This window comes from Pteropus medius, unplaced genomic scaffold, assembly GCF_902729225.1.
Source record: "Pteropus medius unplaced genomic scaffold, Ma_sr-lr_union100, whole genome shotgun sequence".
Taxonomy (NCBI): Eukaryota; Metazoa; Chordata; class Mammalia; order Chiroptera; family Pteropodidae; genus Pteropus; species Pteropus medius.
In genome coordinates this window covers 5,600,246-5,616,775 of record NW_024350927.1, presented here as the reverse complement: position 1 = coordinate 5,616,775, position 16,530 = coordinate 5,600,246, and the positions used below count along the sequence as shown (strand labels likewise).

The 16,530-nt window shown below is 45.3% G+C and overlaps 1 protein-coding gene across 4 annotated transcripts in view; it reads left to right on the top strand.

Moving 5' to 3' along the window:
• Positions 1-16,530, top strand: part of PEX14 (peroxisomal biogenesis factor 14) — a 119,442-nt gene that overhangs the window by 32,785 nt on the left and 70,127 nt on the right. For all 4 annotated transcript variants that reach the window (XM_039842262.1, XM_039842263.1, XM_039842264.1 and 1 more), the window contains one exon: positions 15,372-15,456. In XM_039842262.1, coding sequence (XP_039698196.1) covers positions 15,372-15,456 — 85 coding nt within the window. The remainder of the gene's footprint in view (positions 1-15,371; positions 15,457-16,530) is intronic.

Genomic DNA, 16,530 nt, shown 5'->3' with positions numbered 1-16,530 from the left:
TACAGTTCCAATTAGATTGAAACCTCTATTTAGCAGAGTGGTTTTGTGAAATAAATAACTTTTGAAGAAGGCCTGCTGCATATAATAAATACCTATTTTTCCTTCAGTTGCCGGCATGGAGCTTCCTGCCTTCCAAACGCTTGCCCTGAAATGCTGATTCAGAAGCAGGCGGCATCTCTGGGCTCTTTACAGAAGAAACGCTTCTCTCCTCTGCTTTCCTAGCACAGGGATTTCATTCTTGATTTACAGTGCTCAGCTTGTTAGCGCTGGCCAAGGGGAGCCGGTGTGAAGGTCATTATGTCCGTTTTGTCCTCTTAGAGAGAGCGAGGGGGTGTGTGTTTCTCCCTGTGTGCTTGTGGTGGTCGCGGTGGGATTCGAGTGCCCCGCCTTCTGTCCGAATAATGAGTCGGTCAAAATTCTTGCTTCTCTTTTCCACTTTCCATAGTACATGTCATCCAGTGGGGGCAGGGGACGGGTAGGGGTAGGGACTGGGTTTAGAAAGCCTAATTCAGACTTTCAGGAAGAGGAGCACACCACCTAGTAGAGAGCTTCCTCCCAACACCCCCCTTTTCATAATCCTCCTTCTCAGCCCAGCCGTGACAAACTGACAGGTAATTAACAGATCAGGTCCTCCTATTAGTGAGTCCCAGTGCTGGAAGCTGCTCTTGCTTTACGCAGGTCCGTTAGCAGCTCTGTGCCTGTGGGTGGTGGTGCTCTAAGTGGTCCTAGCAGAGGGCACTGAGTGCTTTGGGAAAAGCAGACAGAATGCTCTTTGGAAGAGAAAGTGCTTAAAAGGGAGAGAGGGGGCAATGCAGTGCCCGGCTTGAAAGCACCTGGTGGAAATGCTCGGACTTGCAGGGTTGCGGTCCTGAACACCAGCCCCTGTCCCAGGGAATGGTGATCTGAGTGAGAATAGGATGCCTGATTACAAAGAACGTTTCGAAGGCCACTTAGTCCCAGGTTGGGCTGTGCATTAGGCACGCTAATCTGTTGTCGTAACACTGGACCAGGATTGCAAAACTGGAAGTACACAGTCTGCTGTGTTTCAGCTTCGGCATTAAATATTTCTATGCAGATGCTGTCCTGTGTGGCCTTTTCTAAGCTACCCAACTTTTCTTTCCCCAGCGGAAAGAAAAATCCACTGTGAGAATATTCTCCTCTGCCGACCAGTGACTTTTAAAAACTACTTTTGTACTTACATGGTCACTTTTCTCATCTTCATGATTTGAAATGTTAACATGTAGAAAAATATAGCGACGTGCAGGGGCTACACACGGGCTCGGGTCTTTGAGCCTGGCATGGTGGAGCAGGAACACCTAATTGCAGCACAGCCACTCTAAGTTCATGTATGTGGAGCCCATCAAGCTGAAAGCATCCAGACAGCATCTGCTGTTATCAAATCACTCGTGAATCCAGCTAATTAAAATAGAGCTTCATTTTTCTGAACCATTGTTTGGCAGGAATTCGAAACGGGCCTAACCCAATTTCTGCGTGTTTATGAGCCTTTATTCTATCAGAGGTACTTTTCTGTAGATGTACAGGGCAGCGTTAAATGAATTGATCCACGCAGCATCACTGTAGACGCGCTGTGGACTTGCCATGGTTTCTCTTCCAGGTTTCTGGTTTCCAGACATACTCCTGGAAGCTTTATGTTCTCTTTTTCTGTCCTCTACTCTGTCCTTCTCTCTCTCTCTCTTTCTCTGAATTGTTAACTTTTCCTTTACTTTTAGCCTTTTTTTATCTTTCGTAACAGGACATCCTCTTTGTTCCCTCAGTGAAGTTTTCTTTTCCATTTCTCTTTGGTTTTCTTTTCTTCCTCGTTTTTGCTTTTCTTCTCTTACTGTTTTCTGTTTCCTTCTGTCCCTTATTTTTCTCTCTTAACTCTCCTCCCTTTTACATTTTCTTCAGTGCCTTTCTCCTCACCTTCTCTTTCTCCTCTCTTTCTTCTTTCCACCTCCTCGCATTTTTCCTAATAAAACATTCTTACACCTTTGTCTCCACATGTAAATACAGATTAGGGCAGAAAGTGGGTGCCCATGAGGTGAGGGATCTGGCTGTTGGGAGGTGATGTCAGCCTGTTTTGCTCCTCTGAATTTGCTTGCATGCTTTATTTTAGGTTTTTAAAAGATTTTTCAAACCACATCTACTCTGCTTTATAGTCTAATAATCCTACTTTGAAGATCAAAAGTATTATATAAACGCTAACTAATTACTCCTTGTAGCACTTGGGTGAGTCTCTCCGCAGTAGTAGTCCATTTTACAGATGAGGAAGCAGAAACAGGAAAGGTAAGCGACTCTGGAAGTCACTGCAGAAGTCAGTGTCTGAGTTAGAAGTCAGACCAGCTCATCTTTGTCTTCGATTCTTGACCAGCACCTTCTGGGAGTTCCCTTTTCTCCCCGTAAGAACCATATATCTTTAAGATGAGGGTGAGACACTATCATCCCTTTACCCCTTCTCTTCATGTACTTCTAGCCTTCCAAGGGTTCATTTGTAGTCTTCAGATGTTAAATGAATTTCTAGGTAATTCCTGGGAAAGAAGGATGCCAAACCACTTATGGGCTGGTAAAAACCCCGTCCATTACAGTCTCAAAGCAGAGAGCTCACTTTCTGTTTCCAGCGGCTTCCAGTAAGTGGGCCCACGTCACATGTGCTGGCCCCAGTGAAGCGCTGCCATATTTGATTGAATTTAGCCATTCTGGAATGACGCGTGTATGAAGTCGTCTCTTGCATTACTGTGGCCTTTATTATTACTAATGCATTCTGACATTACAGGTATAGCCTTGGCTCTCCCAGAAAGGGCAAGGCTGCTCTTACCAAGCTTAAGAGCAGAATTCATGAAACTGTTATACAGTGAAACTGGTGTTCACATTTAGTTAATAAGCAGAGTAAGGGAAATGCTTTTATAGGAAAGGTAGCCAAGTGACAGAGGCCTATTGTAATTCCTCACCCAGCCTTGTTTCAAAAAGTGGACCAGTTAGTATTGTTTTCCTACTACAGAGAACTAGGGCCAATGGATAGAAGCTTCAGGAAAGTAGATTTCAACTCAGTGTAGAGGATTCCTGAAAATGAATTGATGATCTCTTAAGAGAGTGAGTTCTTTGTTCTTTATAAGCATTCGAATGGAGGTTTACTGATCATTTGTTAAGGTGGTTGAAATGGCGAGTCCTAGATCATCTATGGGACTGGAGGGCCTAAGATCTCCTGGCTTCTTTACTTGTCCTAGATTGTAACAGCAAAAGCAGCATCTTTGCTCGTTCCGCTTGCTTTTCTAGGTGCCTGGTGTACTGTGCAGACCCAATGAATGCTTGGTAACTGTTCATCATTCCATCTCTGGCTTCATACTTCCTAATCTAACTTGAATAAAAACTGATCTTGTTCAGTGTAGGAAAACCACCATCCCTGGCTCCCTCCTGGAATGAGTTTTTCTGGATAGCTACATTTTCTAGATGGCCATCTAGAGATCCCTGTGAAAAAGCAAAACACTTTAAAACTGTTGGCTGGGAATTACATAAAATGAGTTACATACTTTCTTGATTTATTAGGCAGAGTATCTGGAATATAGTTTAATCCCGATGACTCAATATTGTCGTTTTAGATGTAAATGTTTATATTGTAAGTGTAGCTCTGTTCAAAACCTGTTGAAATATAGGTATGTTGTTTATTCGCCCTGACTCCACCTATGCTAAATGACCCCAAACTAATAAACTTTTTGAGGTTTTTGTTTGTTTTTGATAGATGTTTCTCTCTTGACATTTGTTGGCTTTTTTTCCTATGTGGTCTTTGTTCCATAAGTATCTCTTTAGAAGTTGGCTTGTTTCTCCTTTCTCATTCCCAGTTTTTAATCTTCTGTGATTTGGCCACTGGATAACTAAGCTTGTATATAAAATAGATAGTAGTGTGAGTAAAGCTTTGCTGTGTATGGAATATATGGAATTTGTAATTTTCTTTTTGGCAGCAATGATTTTTCTCCCTTCCCCTCTCCTTCTTCCTCTCTGTTGCTTTTTTTTTTTTTTTTTTTTTAATGGGATGAGGTTGGAGAGCCAAGCTCTGAAACAGTTGGGTCTTATCCTTGACCTAAGTCCATATTCGTTGCCTGGATATCAGAGGCAGCCTCATGGAGTTAACCTAGAAATTATGAAACAGCATGGCAAGGGGTCCAGAAGGTCATCTGTTTAAGCCCTCAGTTTACAGAAATGATGGCATCCAAGGCACAGCAGAACACTCTGTGTCAGGGTTGGGTGCAGTGTGCTGGCTCCTCGAGACCCAGGTTCCGTTCTCTACCAACTTTGAACAAAACGTGTGTGAACGAGGAAATACAGGGTTTGCGTATGGTAAAATCGTGGAGAGAAATTCTCTGCCGGCTCTGGGTTGCTTCGTAATTAAAGTACATAAACCAAAAAAGCCTTGTTTGTTGCGGCGTTTGGCTGTGTTTGCACTCAAGGCCGATATTGATATTGTGGGAGAAGCTTTAATCATTTCATTCAGGTTTACAAGAAATGCTGTTTCCTTTTAGTTAAAAAAAAAAAAAAGAAAGAAAGAAAGGAAAGAAAATCCAAGAGAGCATTTGATTTGAGGAACCAAAAGTCTAGAAAATGTATCCGGGAGTCCTCGTCAATTTGGGGCATAATGAAATATAAAAAATACTCAATAAAAGCTCCTTTATTACTTTAACTGTTTAAATGTGGAGTTTTTAGCCATCAGGTTAATGTTTTGGTATCATTTTTTTATTTGATTGTGAGCACTTTTCCAGGTAGCTCTGCCACTCCAGAGCTAATCAGATTCCCACAGATGAATGGTGCTAGCTGCAGCCTGACATCACCGCGGTTTCGCTTCGACATTATTTTATTTGGTTTTCCTGTAAAAGTTAATAACTCTGTGTCCATGTATTTAAACAGGCAAGAAGAGAGAGAGAAAGGACAGTGAGCAGAAAAACAATGAGCGATGTCTCAGGAAGCTTTTGCCAATTTTGGAAATGTAGGGAATTTTGTCATTTCAAAGTGTCTCAGCCTGTGTGTGGAGGATCAAGAAGGTTGCAAAGCAAGATGGTAATTCATGATCCTTCAGATAACAAAAGGTGAACTTCTCTCTGCTTCCCTTCCAGACAGAGCTGGAAGGAATTAGCAATGAGTTACCATTGATTCAGAGGAGGAGGAGGGTGCCCAATAGAGCTGATTTGCTTAACGGTGAGAATGGTTTAAATTTCGCGTTAATCGTTAAGTCAGTTATGTGCTCAAGCTAGATCTCCACGATGGGTAACACCATCAGAGGTAGGGCGTGTGGACCCTCCCTTTTACTTCCCGTTAGGGCAGGAGACCTGGAACGAGAGCCTCGTGGCTGGGATGGCCCAGGCGTCTGGTAGGCCCTTGCTGAATCATTTATTTTTAAAAGTGTGTTTATTGGTGGCTGTGGTTGTTAATAATAGGAATGCTTATGACGTTGAGTGGTTCAAAGTCACGATCGCCATTTGAGTCTTCCTGTGTGCTACAGATTTCCTAACTGAGCTAAAATTTACTAAATTGAGGTTTATCAGAAAAGGCGGCTGGAATGATATCTTTTGATTCAGTTTCTCTTCCCAGTTTGCACCTTGGTACTGTGGGTACAGCTCTGATGATGGGCATGAGAATCAGTCGCTCAGTCCTCGTTTTAGTGCGTCCGAAAGATGTGTAAAAAGACGACGACTCTTTCATCACCTGTGTTGGAGGCGTAGCTTCTCTCTGCTGTACTCTGTGGGGATGAGTTACTTCTGAAGTCATTCACAGAGCTGTGACCTATGTTAGACAACCCTTTCTTAGAATGTGGATCCTGGCCACCAGCTTACTTCATACGGATGTGAGGTACAGATGTCACCCCCGTTATTGGCCAGAGTTGGTTCCACTGACCTTACTTACGGTCGTGGTAGGTAACCTGTCCTGTCCACTCTCGGGGACGTGTGTGCTCGCTGAGGAGGGGAACTCTCCTCTCAGAGGGCCCGATTTCATTCAACCATTTGAGTAGAAAGCGTTTCTAATCCCTGTCATCTTACTGTAAATTAGGAATTTTTGAGTCTGCCAGCTTACTCTATTATGAATCATACTTTTGGAACTCATACTTTTTTCCCCCCCTTAAGCAAGAGAAGGAACTAAAATAAGGGCAGAAACTAGGACTTGGCGGGCTTCTGTTAGTAGCAGATATTGTTTACTTTCTTCTGCTTTCCAGTTGATCCAAAGGTGACTTAGAGGCGACCCAAATTTGTCATTTTATCTTTAAAAAATGTTCATTTTTGTATGCAAAATATTTAAAATAACATACTGTCCAGTTAAGGAGTACCTAGCCCAGAGGCCAAGCCTCTTGCGGGGTGGCTGGAAAGAAGTCCAGGTGGGCCTAGCTGAAAATTCCTCTTTTTTTCGGAGCGGGAAGGAGTACAAATTAATTCAGTAGGTTAAGTAGGGAACACTGCACGCAGAGAGGGAAAATCAAGCATAAAAGCCACAGAGGGAGCAGAATGTGACCATATGGAAAGAGCGAGACCTCGTTTCCTCATTTGTCTTTGGCACAGCACAAAGGAAGGGCTCAGGGTATGCTTATCTCTATTTAAAATTTTTTTTATCTCTTCTTCTTACCACTACCCACCTTCCCTTTGCTTATTTGCACAGCGCTGATATACACGTCTCGTGGTATCAGATTAGGTAAGTCTGTATTCCCGTGGGAAGCGGCGTTATTAACTCAGTACCGAGTTTATGCACAGTTCTTTGGTCTGGTAGAGTCTGCTTGTTTCCTAAGTTACGTAGGTAAATGTCCTGCCCTCCCCCATTCCCTTTTTTGAAGTTATATCATACTTTCGTAAAGTTAGATGAAAAAAATAAATTTATGCCCTCTTTACCCCCCACCCCCCACCCCTGTCTTTGGCAACCAGTCTGTTCTCTGTATCTATGAGCTTGTTTTTGATGTTTGTTTTGGATTCCCCGTATAAGTGAGATCATATGGTGTGTGTCTTTCTCTCTCTGACTTATTTCACTCAGCACAATGCCCTCGAGGTCCATCCGTGTTGTAGCAGATGGCAAGATTTCATTCTTTTTTATGGCTGGATAATATTCCCTTGTGTACACAGACACACTCACCACAGTTTCTTTATCCATTCCTCCGTGATGGCCATTTGGGTTGTTTCCTTGTCTTGGCTATCGTAGATAAGAACACATTTGTCATTTTAAATTCATCTCTTCCTATCTTTTGTATTCAAGCTAACTAATTCTAGGCTTTGAATGCTTTTTTTTGTATTCAGATCTACTTTTTAACATTTAGTTTTTCTCCCATTTCTTTCGACTATTCAGCATTTTAGTTTTGTGCTGTATGTGGGGTGATGGTAGACAGAATTTTTCGGTCCAGAACTAATCTTCCTTGGAATCTAGGAGCCCATCTCATTGCCCTAAGAGCAGAAAGCAGTAAGCCGTCATGAAGGGTCCCTGCCCTGTACCATCTGGTGGCCATCCATTCAGCATCTAGCCCCAGTGATGACTTACTGCTTGGAGGTTTCACTCTGCATGACATAACCTTTCCTTTCTTCGTCCCCTTCCTCATCATCCCACATCTCAATAGTAAATGACTGGAGAGAGCTTTCCCCATCTCTCTGGCCCCAACTTCAAAGGAAGTGGGGACTGGAGCAGCGCTTCATCTGCTGAGCATCTGAAGGGTGTAGAGGGCGGGAGAAGTCACCTTCGGATAGCGTAAAATTCAACCTGTGGTGCAGAGAAGGGGACTAGGAGGTCCAGGCGGAGGTGTCGTCAGGAAGGTCCTAGGGGCTGCGTGCTACATATTTTCAGTGTCGGAGTCACCAGCCACCGTCACTGGGTGAGCTCACAGCTCTCCTGGGGAGCATCTTGGACACAGAGTCATCACATTCCTGTGGAGTGATTCAACTCAACAGCTTGACACCTTCATTAATTTTACAACACGAAGCCTGGGTGCTCTCTGCCTTTTTAGCAGTGCAGAGAAATTAGAGGAATATAGAAAATATAAAACCAAGGGAAACTGGAAGAAGGAGCAGTTAAGAAGCTGGCGAAAGACACTGTGTTAAGAAATCGAACGCCTCGCCTTTTCTTGGTCTCCTGGGACTGAGCACCCAACTCTTGCCACATGTCTTTGGCACATAAACCTTTTATTTCTGTTCCTGGCACGCCGGCCGAACCTTCGACTTGCAGCCAGCTTGTTTGCCTTCTCCGCTGAGGTCACTGCTACCGTGATCCGTGTATAATGGCATTTTCCTCCTTTTCAGTATGGAGGCTATTACAGCTTCTTCTCTAAACAGGACTTCAAACAATTTGCTGCCAGTCGGATTTCAAAGCCAAGGAAAAGGCAAATGTCATCCTTTTTTTCCTCCCCTCTTTGGGTAACTGCTTTGTTGGTTGCATCAAAAATTAGAGGAGCTGCTATCTAAATTCAGGTGGGGGTGCACGGGGACAAGGCATTTAAATTTGCTTTTCTTTCTCCCTGAAGTAGAAAAATCCCTCTCCTTCTCAACCTTTCCTAAAAAGGAACTTTGATCTTCTCCACCCAGAAGCAGGGGTTTTCATTTTCTCCGGGCGGGTGTGAGCTCTGCAGCTCTCGCTGTGGTGTGGCTCTGGGCGGTCTCGCTGCAGCTCTGCTTTCCAGGCTCCGCTCCTCAACCGCACCAGCTCCCTCCGAAGTCACCCTGACGTCCCTGAAATCATGGTCACTTGATATTAAATAGTACATGTTGACTTAAATGCGTTTTATTCCCACACACGTTCCTGGAAGAACTAGTTTAACAAAATAACCAAACAGTGACATTCTGCCTGACAAGCAGTTTATGCAGTATTTTTAACTAGGGCCAAGAAGAAAAATTTAAATGCAGAGCTATTTCACTTTGAAAGGTAGTTTTTGTGCATGTGACATTGCCACTTTTCATAAAGGCTTTCACTACATATATCAATGTGTTTTAAGAGAGACTGGCGTCAATAATGTATGCTTTGGAATTCCCTAAATACGGATTTACACACCAGACCTTAAAAATACCACGTTCTTGCATGTCAGCTCTACCAGAGTTGTGTACTTCTACATGAGATATTTTATTTCTTCAATGTGAAAAACAAAGGGACGGAGGAAAGTAAAACAAAGGAAATTAGGGCCCATAGCTTAATTAGTATAGGGTTGTAACCCAGATCAACAATGGGAAGGACACAATGACAAAAACCAGGAAATTCCAAGTTGAAAGAGAAGCTTTTTTCCTTTAACTCCTTGAGTGCCGGGTAGGAAGCCAGGAGGCTGCCTCAAGTACAGTTCACTCTTTATTTTTGAACTTCCTGGCTTTTGTTGACTTTCCCCTCTTCTTTCCTCCCTTGATGTAAATGAAACATAACTTCGCGCGCGCGTGTGTGTGTTAATTGTAGATAACGGGCTAAAAGTACCTCTCGATTTTGTAACCCTCAGAGTAGGAGAAAGAATAATAGTAAAAAAAAATCCTGTCACTGTCATCTGTTCATTTTTAATGAGCAATTTTAAAAAATTGAAAATAAAAGAGGAAAATGAATAGGTGTTGAACCAGCCCGTGATATGTAAATGCCAACTAGTAATTACCTAAAACCTCAATTTTCATTCTGTTTCATCTTGCAAAACATTTCATTTTCCCTGAGTGAAAACACTTCATCTGGGCTGTGCAAGTTAGCGGAGCGGCCGCCCCTGGCCTGCGCGGCCGCCGCCTCCGGCTAGGGGGCACTTTGGCTCTGCGCTCGCGCCGCCTGAGCGCGTGTCCACCTCAAGGTTATCCCCCTCCTGCCATTCCAGTGCTTCTGCTCCGAGCAGCCGGCGGCGCCCCGCCCCCCGCTCCCAGTCGTCTGGTTCTGGGGAGCGTCGCTCCTGCTTGTCCTTGCGAGGATCGAGGATCGTATTGAATTTTGGCCGAGTGGCCTTCTCTGCGTATTAGCTTTCCCCTCTCACCTGCCTGCTCGACCCTCGGCTCCCGAGTCGCATCCCTCACTCCGCGGGCAGCTTCCTGCCAGTCTCTCCCTTCTCCCTCTGAGACGTCAGACACAGTGGTCTCTATTTTCTGTTTATTGCCTCCTCTTTTTCATTCTTTTCATTTTGTCGGCTCTCCTCGATTGAAGCTCCCACCCACGTGGTCTCCTGGCACACTTACAATGATAATTCCATTTGTTTTGCACGCACATATATTTTCACTCTGGTTTAGGACCTTTTGGATGTATTCCTGCAGCATCTTGAAATGTGGCTTGTGGTTGGATGGCGGGCCCTGCTTCCAGGGTGGCTGGCTGCCTCCTCAGCTAGAAAGAGGGCCTGGCACTGTGACCCGCAGAAGAGAGAGGATTCTGGATGCAGAAAACTGGAATTATGTTGTCCCAGGACCCTGGCTCTGAGAATGCCTTGCCTGGAATCTCGAGGAGCACGGCCTCTTTAGCGAGATATATAGCTTCATAATTAGCCCGTTGCATTTTTTCACGAGTGCTGGCATCAGCGTTCTACGATGCGTTTCTCTGATTAACAGCTGCTTTGCAACTATTTCCTTGCGCCACCGATGACCATATTTGTCAAGGAACTCCTGGCAGAGTACTGATTTCTTACCAAAATGCAGCATTTCTGTTTGGAGAGGGTTCCCTCATTCTCGCCAGTGCCTGGCTTTTAAAGTCGATCCTTGTTAAAACTCGAGTTGGCTTCAGTTTAACGCTTGTTAACAGGATCTGGGTATCTATCTGCTTTAGAGTACGAGCGGAAGAACCTTTCACAGGCGATTTAACCTGAGCTGCGCACGCATGTGGTGGGGCAGCGTTGGCGTGGGGTTTCAGGCCTGCATGTTGGTCATTTTCTTTTGTCCTCTAGTTGTGATCTCTCTGGGTTAAGAGGGGCTTGGCTTTGGTTGTTGGTGTCCTTAACTTTTGAATATTTTTAATATTTTAAAATGGCTAATGAATGTTCACATTTTAGGAGATAGATGTGTATGTAGAGCACCGAGTGCTGGAATTGGTGACATTCCAAATAAGTGTCACTGGAGACAATGCATCAGGTTTACGTGTCAAGTGCAAAGTGCTAAGGCTCCCTCAAACCCCAGGTTCGTTATTAGGCAAGCTCCGTTCTCCCGTCCCCCTCGTGCGGAAAATGAAGTGTGCGTTCTGAAGGTGACGGTGTGCGGGTCTTTTGTAGGAGGGCAGAAAACACATGGAAGCCGCTCTTCCGTGAGGACTGTCAGGAACCTCGCTTCTCCTCACCAGGGATTTCTTCTCCCGCACAAGGCACTTAACAGCGCATAGTTCATCGTGGGTAGCCCCTGAGTATACGTACTCCATTGATTTATACAGTTACAAATCCGGGCTCTCAAACACAAATCTCTCTCAATTGGCCAATCATCTTGGATGCAAAGGTGTTTTCAACCTGAAGTTCCCTTTTTTTCCTGGATCGTTCGCTGACAGTCACTCCAGCAGAACCACTGCAAGGGCAAGAAATTCTCTCCCCTTCTTTGTACCTCGGTTTCGCCTCTAGCTTCAAGTCATAAACGGTGAAAATCATCAGATTTCCCTAAAATGGTGGAGTTGGCGGCAGGGTTGTTTTATTTGGCTTTGCGGGGAGGAGGAACAGAAGGTAGGGTCGCAGGAACAGGGGTTGGCGGGAAACTTCACTTCTGTTTTCTTCCGAGTTCCTCATCTGTATGTTTGTGAAGCCAGCGACTGGTAATTCGGGGCGCACCGGCTAAGAAGCCTCCGGGTGCAAGGGCAGGGAAGCGAGCCGGCTTCGTGTTTATCATCCGAGCTCGCGCCGGAACTTCCCCGGCTCGCTGCGCTCCCACCACACGCGCAGCGAGGTTCCTGTCGCCGTTGTACATCTTTGACATTGAGGCGGAAGATTTGGCCTGAATTTATGTAATTTAGTTGGGCACAAACATAACCCATGAATAGTCACATTCATCTCCTAATTAGAAAATCAAACGATAACACAGGACAGGCCGCAGGCACCCCATCATTTCCTCCAACAAAAGCGTGTTGTGCATGTTGGTCCTTCACAGAGGAAAGAGTCCGTTGAATTGCTTCATGAAGTTAATGAAAAGTGTCCAACAATAGGGGAATCAAAGATGCAAACGAAGCGCACTGTCAGTTATTTAGTGTGTTAAAATCTTTGCATTATGGTTAAAGATTTTTCGGAAATCTTGCCATCCGTGTATGAATCGTAGGGCTTATAAAATTCCAGATTGGACCTCCCTTCCCACCCCCCACCGTAGTGCCAGTTCCTCGTGTGCAGGGAGGAGAGTCAAGAGTAGTTGGAGAAATAATTAGTGAGAGGAGAGAGGTTTTCATATGTTCACACTTACATGTAGCTGCTTATCTGGGTCTCTTTCTTATTCAGCACATTATGTTGAGGCTGTTAGGTTGGATGCTTTATATTTTTGCATCTGGCGTAGTGATATCGATGCTGTTAAATATGTGATTTGCCTGTCGCCTGCATTTTCAGACAAAGATCGAGAGGAACATAAACAAGCCCCAAATATACTTTATGTAGGTGTTTGGCAGTATTATTTTATATGGCTTGAAATTAGTGAATGGAAACTTTAAAAGAAATTGTTCATATTTTTGCAAGTTTGAAGTGTGCCGGGACTTTGTCAAATTCCCGTTAAAATAAATACGTCAATTTCATCTCCCTTCCAAATTCATTTATCTTGCTTTTTTAAAAGGTGTTTTCTACTTTACCTGATGTTTAAATTGGATTCGCTCGTTTATGCTGTTCTTTGCTATATCCCCCACGTTTTTCTTAAATGAATTACTAATGACAGAGCACTCCATCATTCCCTCTCTACAGCCACTTTAAGGAAAGCATGGTGATCTAAACCTTTTAACCTATTAAAGATGATTTTTCCCAATTGAATCAGACCCACCACAGGTGTAATAACTAATCATTTAAACTACACCTGCTATTATGTATTTTTAAGCCATTATGCGTGTTGGATAGATGATAATTCATGTTTATTGCATTGTCCGATGGATCCGTTTTGCCTACACTAGGCTGATTAATGTATTTAAAGAAATAAGAGATGCAATTTTTAAAAAAAAAAAATTGATGGAATGCGCCAAGCACTGCATTGAGTGCGCCATTAAACACATCAGAACTTTGCTCTCTGACCAGAAATGCATATACCAAGGACTATATTAAAAAAGCAAGGTGAAACCTGTGTGTTTTAGTGGTGGGATTCTGTTTTCTTTCTCTGTCATGGAAAATTTTGGAGGGATGAAGGAAAGGTTTTTGCTTCGGTGGGTAAATGAGCAGAGCTGGGCCATTAGCATCTACTGCTCAGGACCTGCTCGCCCACATTTCCTGACACCCCGCACACGTGTCCCGGCGTGCGGAGACTGCCGTGGGACATGAACGCCCTGTCTTGTGTGCCGAAGGCATGTTTTTTCTCCAGGTGAAGAATAATTATCCCCGAGCCATCTGAGCTGCGCACATTGGCGTTGACCCTATGGGGCCGGCGACTGTGTGACTGCCCCTTCTCTTCCCAGGGCGCGGGCTTGTCTCCCTTTTGTTCTTCTCCGTCCTCCGCCGCTTCCCTTTCCTACTTTTCCCCTTTCCTGGCTCTTTCGCCCCTTCTGTTCCGTCGCCTCTTGTCCCATCGCCACTTCCTCCTTCTCCCCTCCCTCCCTTCTCCCCATTCCCTCTGCTTTTCTTCTTTCTCTCTCATCTCTGCATTAAAATGCCCCCGTTTTGTGGATCTTCGTCAGATTTTTCTTGATTTTGGTGCAACCTCGAGATCTGGTTGAGGGGCTGAGTATGTAGTTTTGGGGTTCTCGACTCTCTAGTGCATCGGTTTTTCTCTAGTCTGCAACTGGTTGGTGATCCCTGCAGTTCTTGACGGTGGTTAAAACATTTGCAGTGTTGGACAGATTATATAACCAGTCTCAGGGAACACTGGGTGTCTAATCGCTGACCAGCCCACGTGTGCAGATGTGGGGCACCTGAGTTCATCCTTCAGGGAGCAGGTGTCAGGAAAGGCCCCCCCCCGCCCTCCGGGAAGGACTACAGGGAAAATATACGAAAAACTTGCCCTGGCTTTTTGTTTTTCTTTCTGATTTATCCTTATATCTTTCATTACCAGAAAAGCCTGGTCTCAAAATTAAATTTATATAAAATCTGAGAGAGTATTTGTAACTCGTAACTGGAATCACTTGCAGTCACAGTGCTTTCTGTTTGAATCTCTGTAAAACTGCTCCCCTTAGTTCGAAGGATCTTAGAAAGCTTCCTTGTGTTTGGTCCCTTAGAATTTTTTTCTTTCAATATCTTAGAGTGAACTGCTGGGCCTGTAGGCTTTACCTGTAACATGAGATGGTATTACTCTTTTGGTTTTGACGAGAAGAATAATGCCAGTCATTTAAAATGGCCCCTTTCCGACTTGGGGCAGGTATCGTTGGACTAGGGTCAGGGATGGAGAGCAGACAGGGGGCGTGTGAACCCGCCTCATGCGTGCTGAGTGACCTGATGGTTAATCTCTTCAGCAGTTCTCCTTCCGTTCCGAACCGACCTGGCTTATTCGTAGACATGAAGATTTCCTTAAGTGTCCCAGAAATGGATAGAGAACAGTCTGTCAGCTCTTAGCCACAAAACTCCACACGTTGTGCTTCGAAGCCTCTTCGGAGTTGAGCGCCGTCGCGTGGCTGTGAGAATGTGTGCCTCCTCTCGTATGACCCTTCCCAGCACCTAGATGCTCAGCACTGTGCCAGGCTCTGTGGAGGCAGCTTGGTCTCTTCCCTTCAGATGCTTGCGGTGTATCTGGGGAGGCGGCCCGGGCATAAGAAGACAGTGTAATTGTGTCTTCAGTTGTATGGCGCACTCTCCAAGCGCTGGGGATGTCAAGAGAATGGAGAGATCAGAGATGGTTTGCTTATTCAGGGAACACGATGTACAAGGGATGCGCTGGGGTGTGTGAGTGAGTGAGTGAGAGAGAGAGAGAGAGAGAGAGAGAAAGAGAGAAAGAAAGAGAGATGTTTAGACAGGCAGAGGAGGGAAAGAAGAAGGAAAAGGAGGCCTTCTAGAAAAAGGGCATAGCATGGGCCCCGAGTAGTGACGTGGACGAGCATGGCCAGGAGAAGGCTCCCTGCCGAGGAGTGTGAAGAATCAGCTTGAACAGGGAGAACAGGCAAGATTATTGCAGGTCTGAAGAGCTAGGCTGAGAGAATTAGATTTGCTAGGATCAGGTGCAGGAAGCCAGTGAAGGCAGGGGACCAACATGGCCTTTTACTCAGGTAGGTTCTAAATGTGAGAAGTAACTGGTTGTAAATGTGACCGCACTGGTGCGCTGATTTCTGCGGACCTGGGATAAACCTGTAGCATTTTTAGTCTCGAAATTCAGACTGTTGATGTTTACTTTTCTTTTGTATCTCCTCACCAGATCGCCACAGCGGTGAAATTTCTACAGAATTCCCGGGTCCGCCAGAGCCCACTTTCGACCAGGAGAGCATTCCTTAAGAAGAAAGGTACAGGTTCTCCATGGCCGTGCACAGTGGCCTGCAGAACGGGGCTGGGGCTGGGGCAGGTGAAGCCACAGAACGGAGGAGAGGGTCTCCTCGGACTGTCCCGCCAGGGCAGGGTGGGTGTGAGGGGGTCCCTGAAGGGAATGCAGCCTCCTTTTCTAACCGTGCAGCGTACTCAAGCACCAGATGAAAGAAAGGCCGATGACTTAGCCCGGGATGGCCCGGGACAGCATGCAGCAGAAAAGGCCACTAGATAAGCCGGTGGAGGACTTCTGCTTTCTGGTCCTTTTTCTGATGATGTCCCTTTAGGTCAGCTGCTTCAGTAAAGAATGAGGAAGAAAGAAATGTAGGATGAGGGAAATGAGATGTCTAAACAAGGTCAGGTGAAGGGAAGCTTAGGGTCAGTCTGATTTACGGGTCGAAGTGGTAAATTACTGGTTTTATGGTATTTCTGTAAGCGGGTACGAAATGGATCTTGACAAATTCAGTATTGTCGGGAGCAGATTGAATGTATTCTGGCTCTTTTGAAATTTGGGATATTTTTCTTTTCTGTAGAATACAAAGAAACTCCCCAAGCCTCCCCAAACAATCTCAAAAGAGAAAAAGGAATCTGACTTTCATTCCTTGAACACTATTTTCTAGACAGCTAGGGGACTGTTTAAAGGCCTGCAGACACCACGAGGGCGGAAAGCGATTTTTCTTCCCCTCAAACAGAACTCTTTTTCCATCCAGAGCTGGAATGCCAGCCTCGAAATTCTAGGTTGTGTGTGAGCTTTCAGTCCTTCCGAGGCTGGAAGAGCAGATGAAGTGGCTTGGTGGTACTTCTCGGGCCTGCTCCGCGGTGCCCCACAGAGGTGGCCCTGTAGGATCATTTCCCCGACGCTGCTCACAGGTTGGGGCAGAGCAAGCCCACGCGTTTCGTTCCCAGGCAGCCTCAGGGACAGTCCCTGTGACTGAGCGGATGAGGGGCGCTGTGCGCCTGCTGGCGGCATCATGCTCGCCCCCCATCACTTGGAGATTATTAAAATTTGGAGTGCGTTGGCCGGCCTCTCCACTCCGCAACCATCATGCCATAAA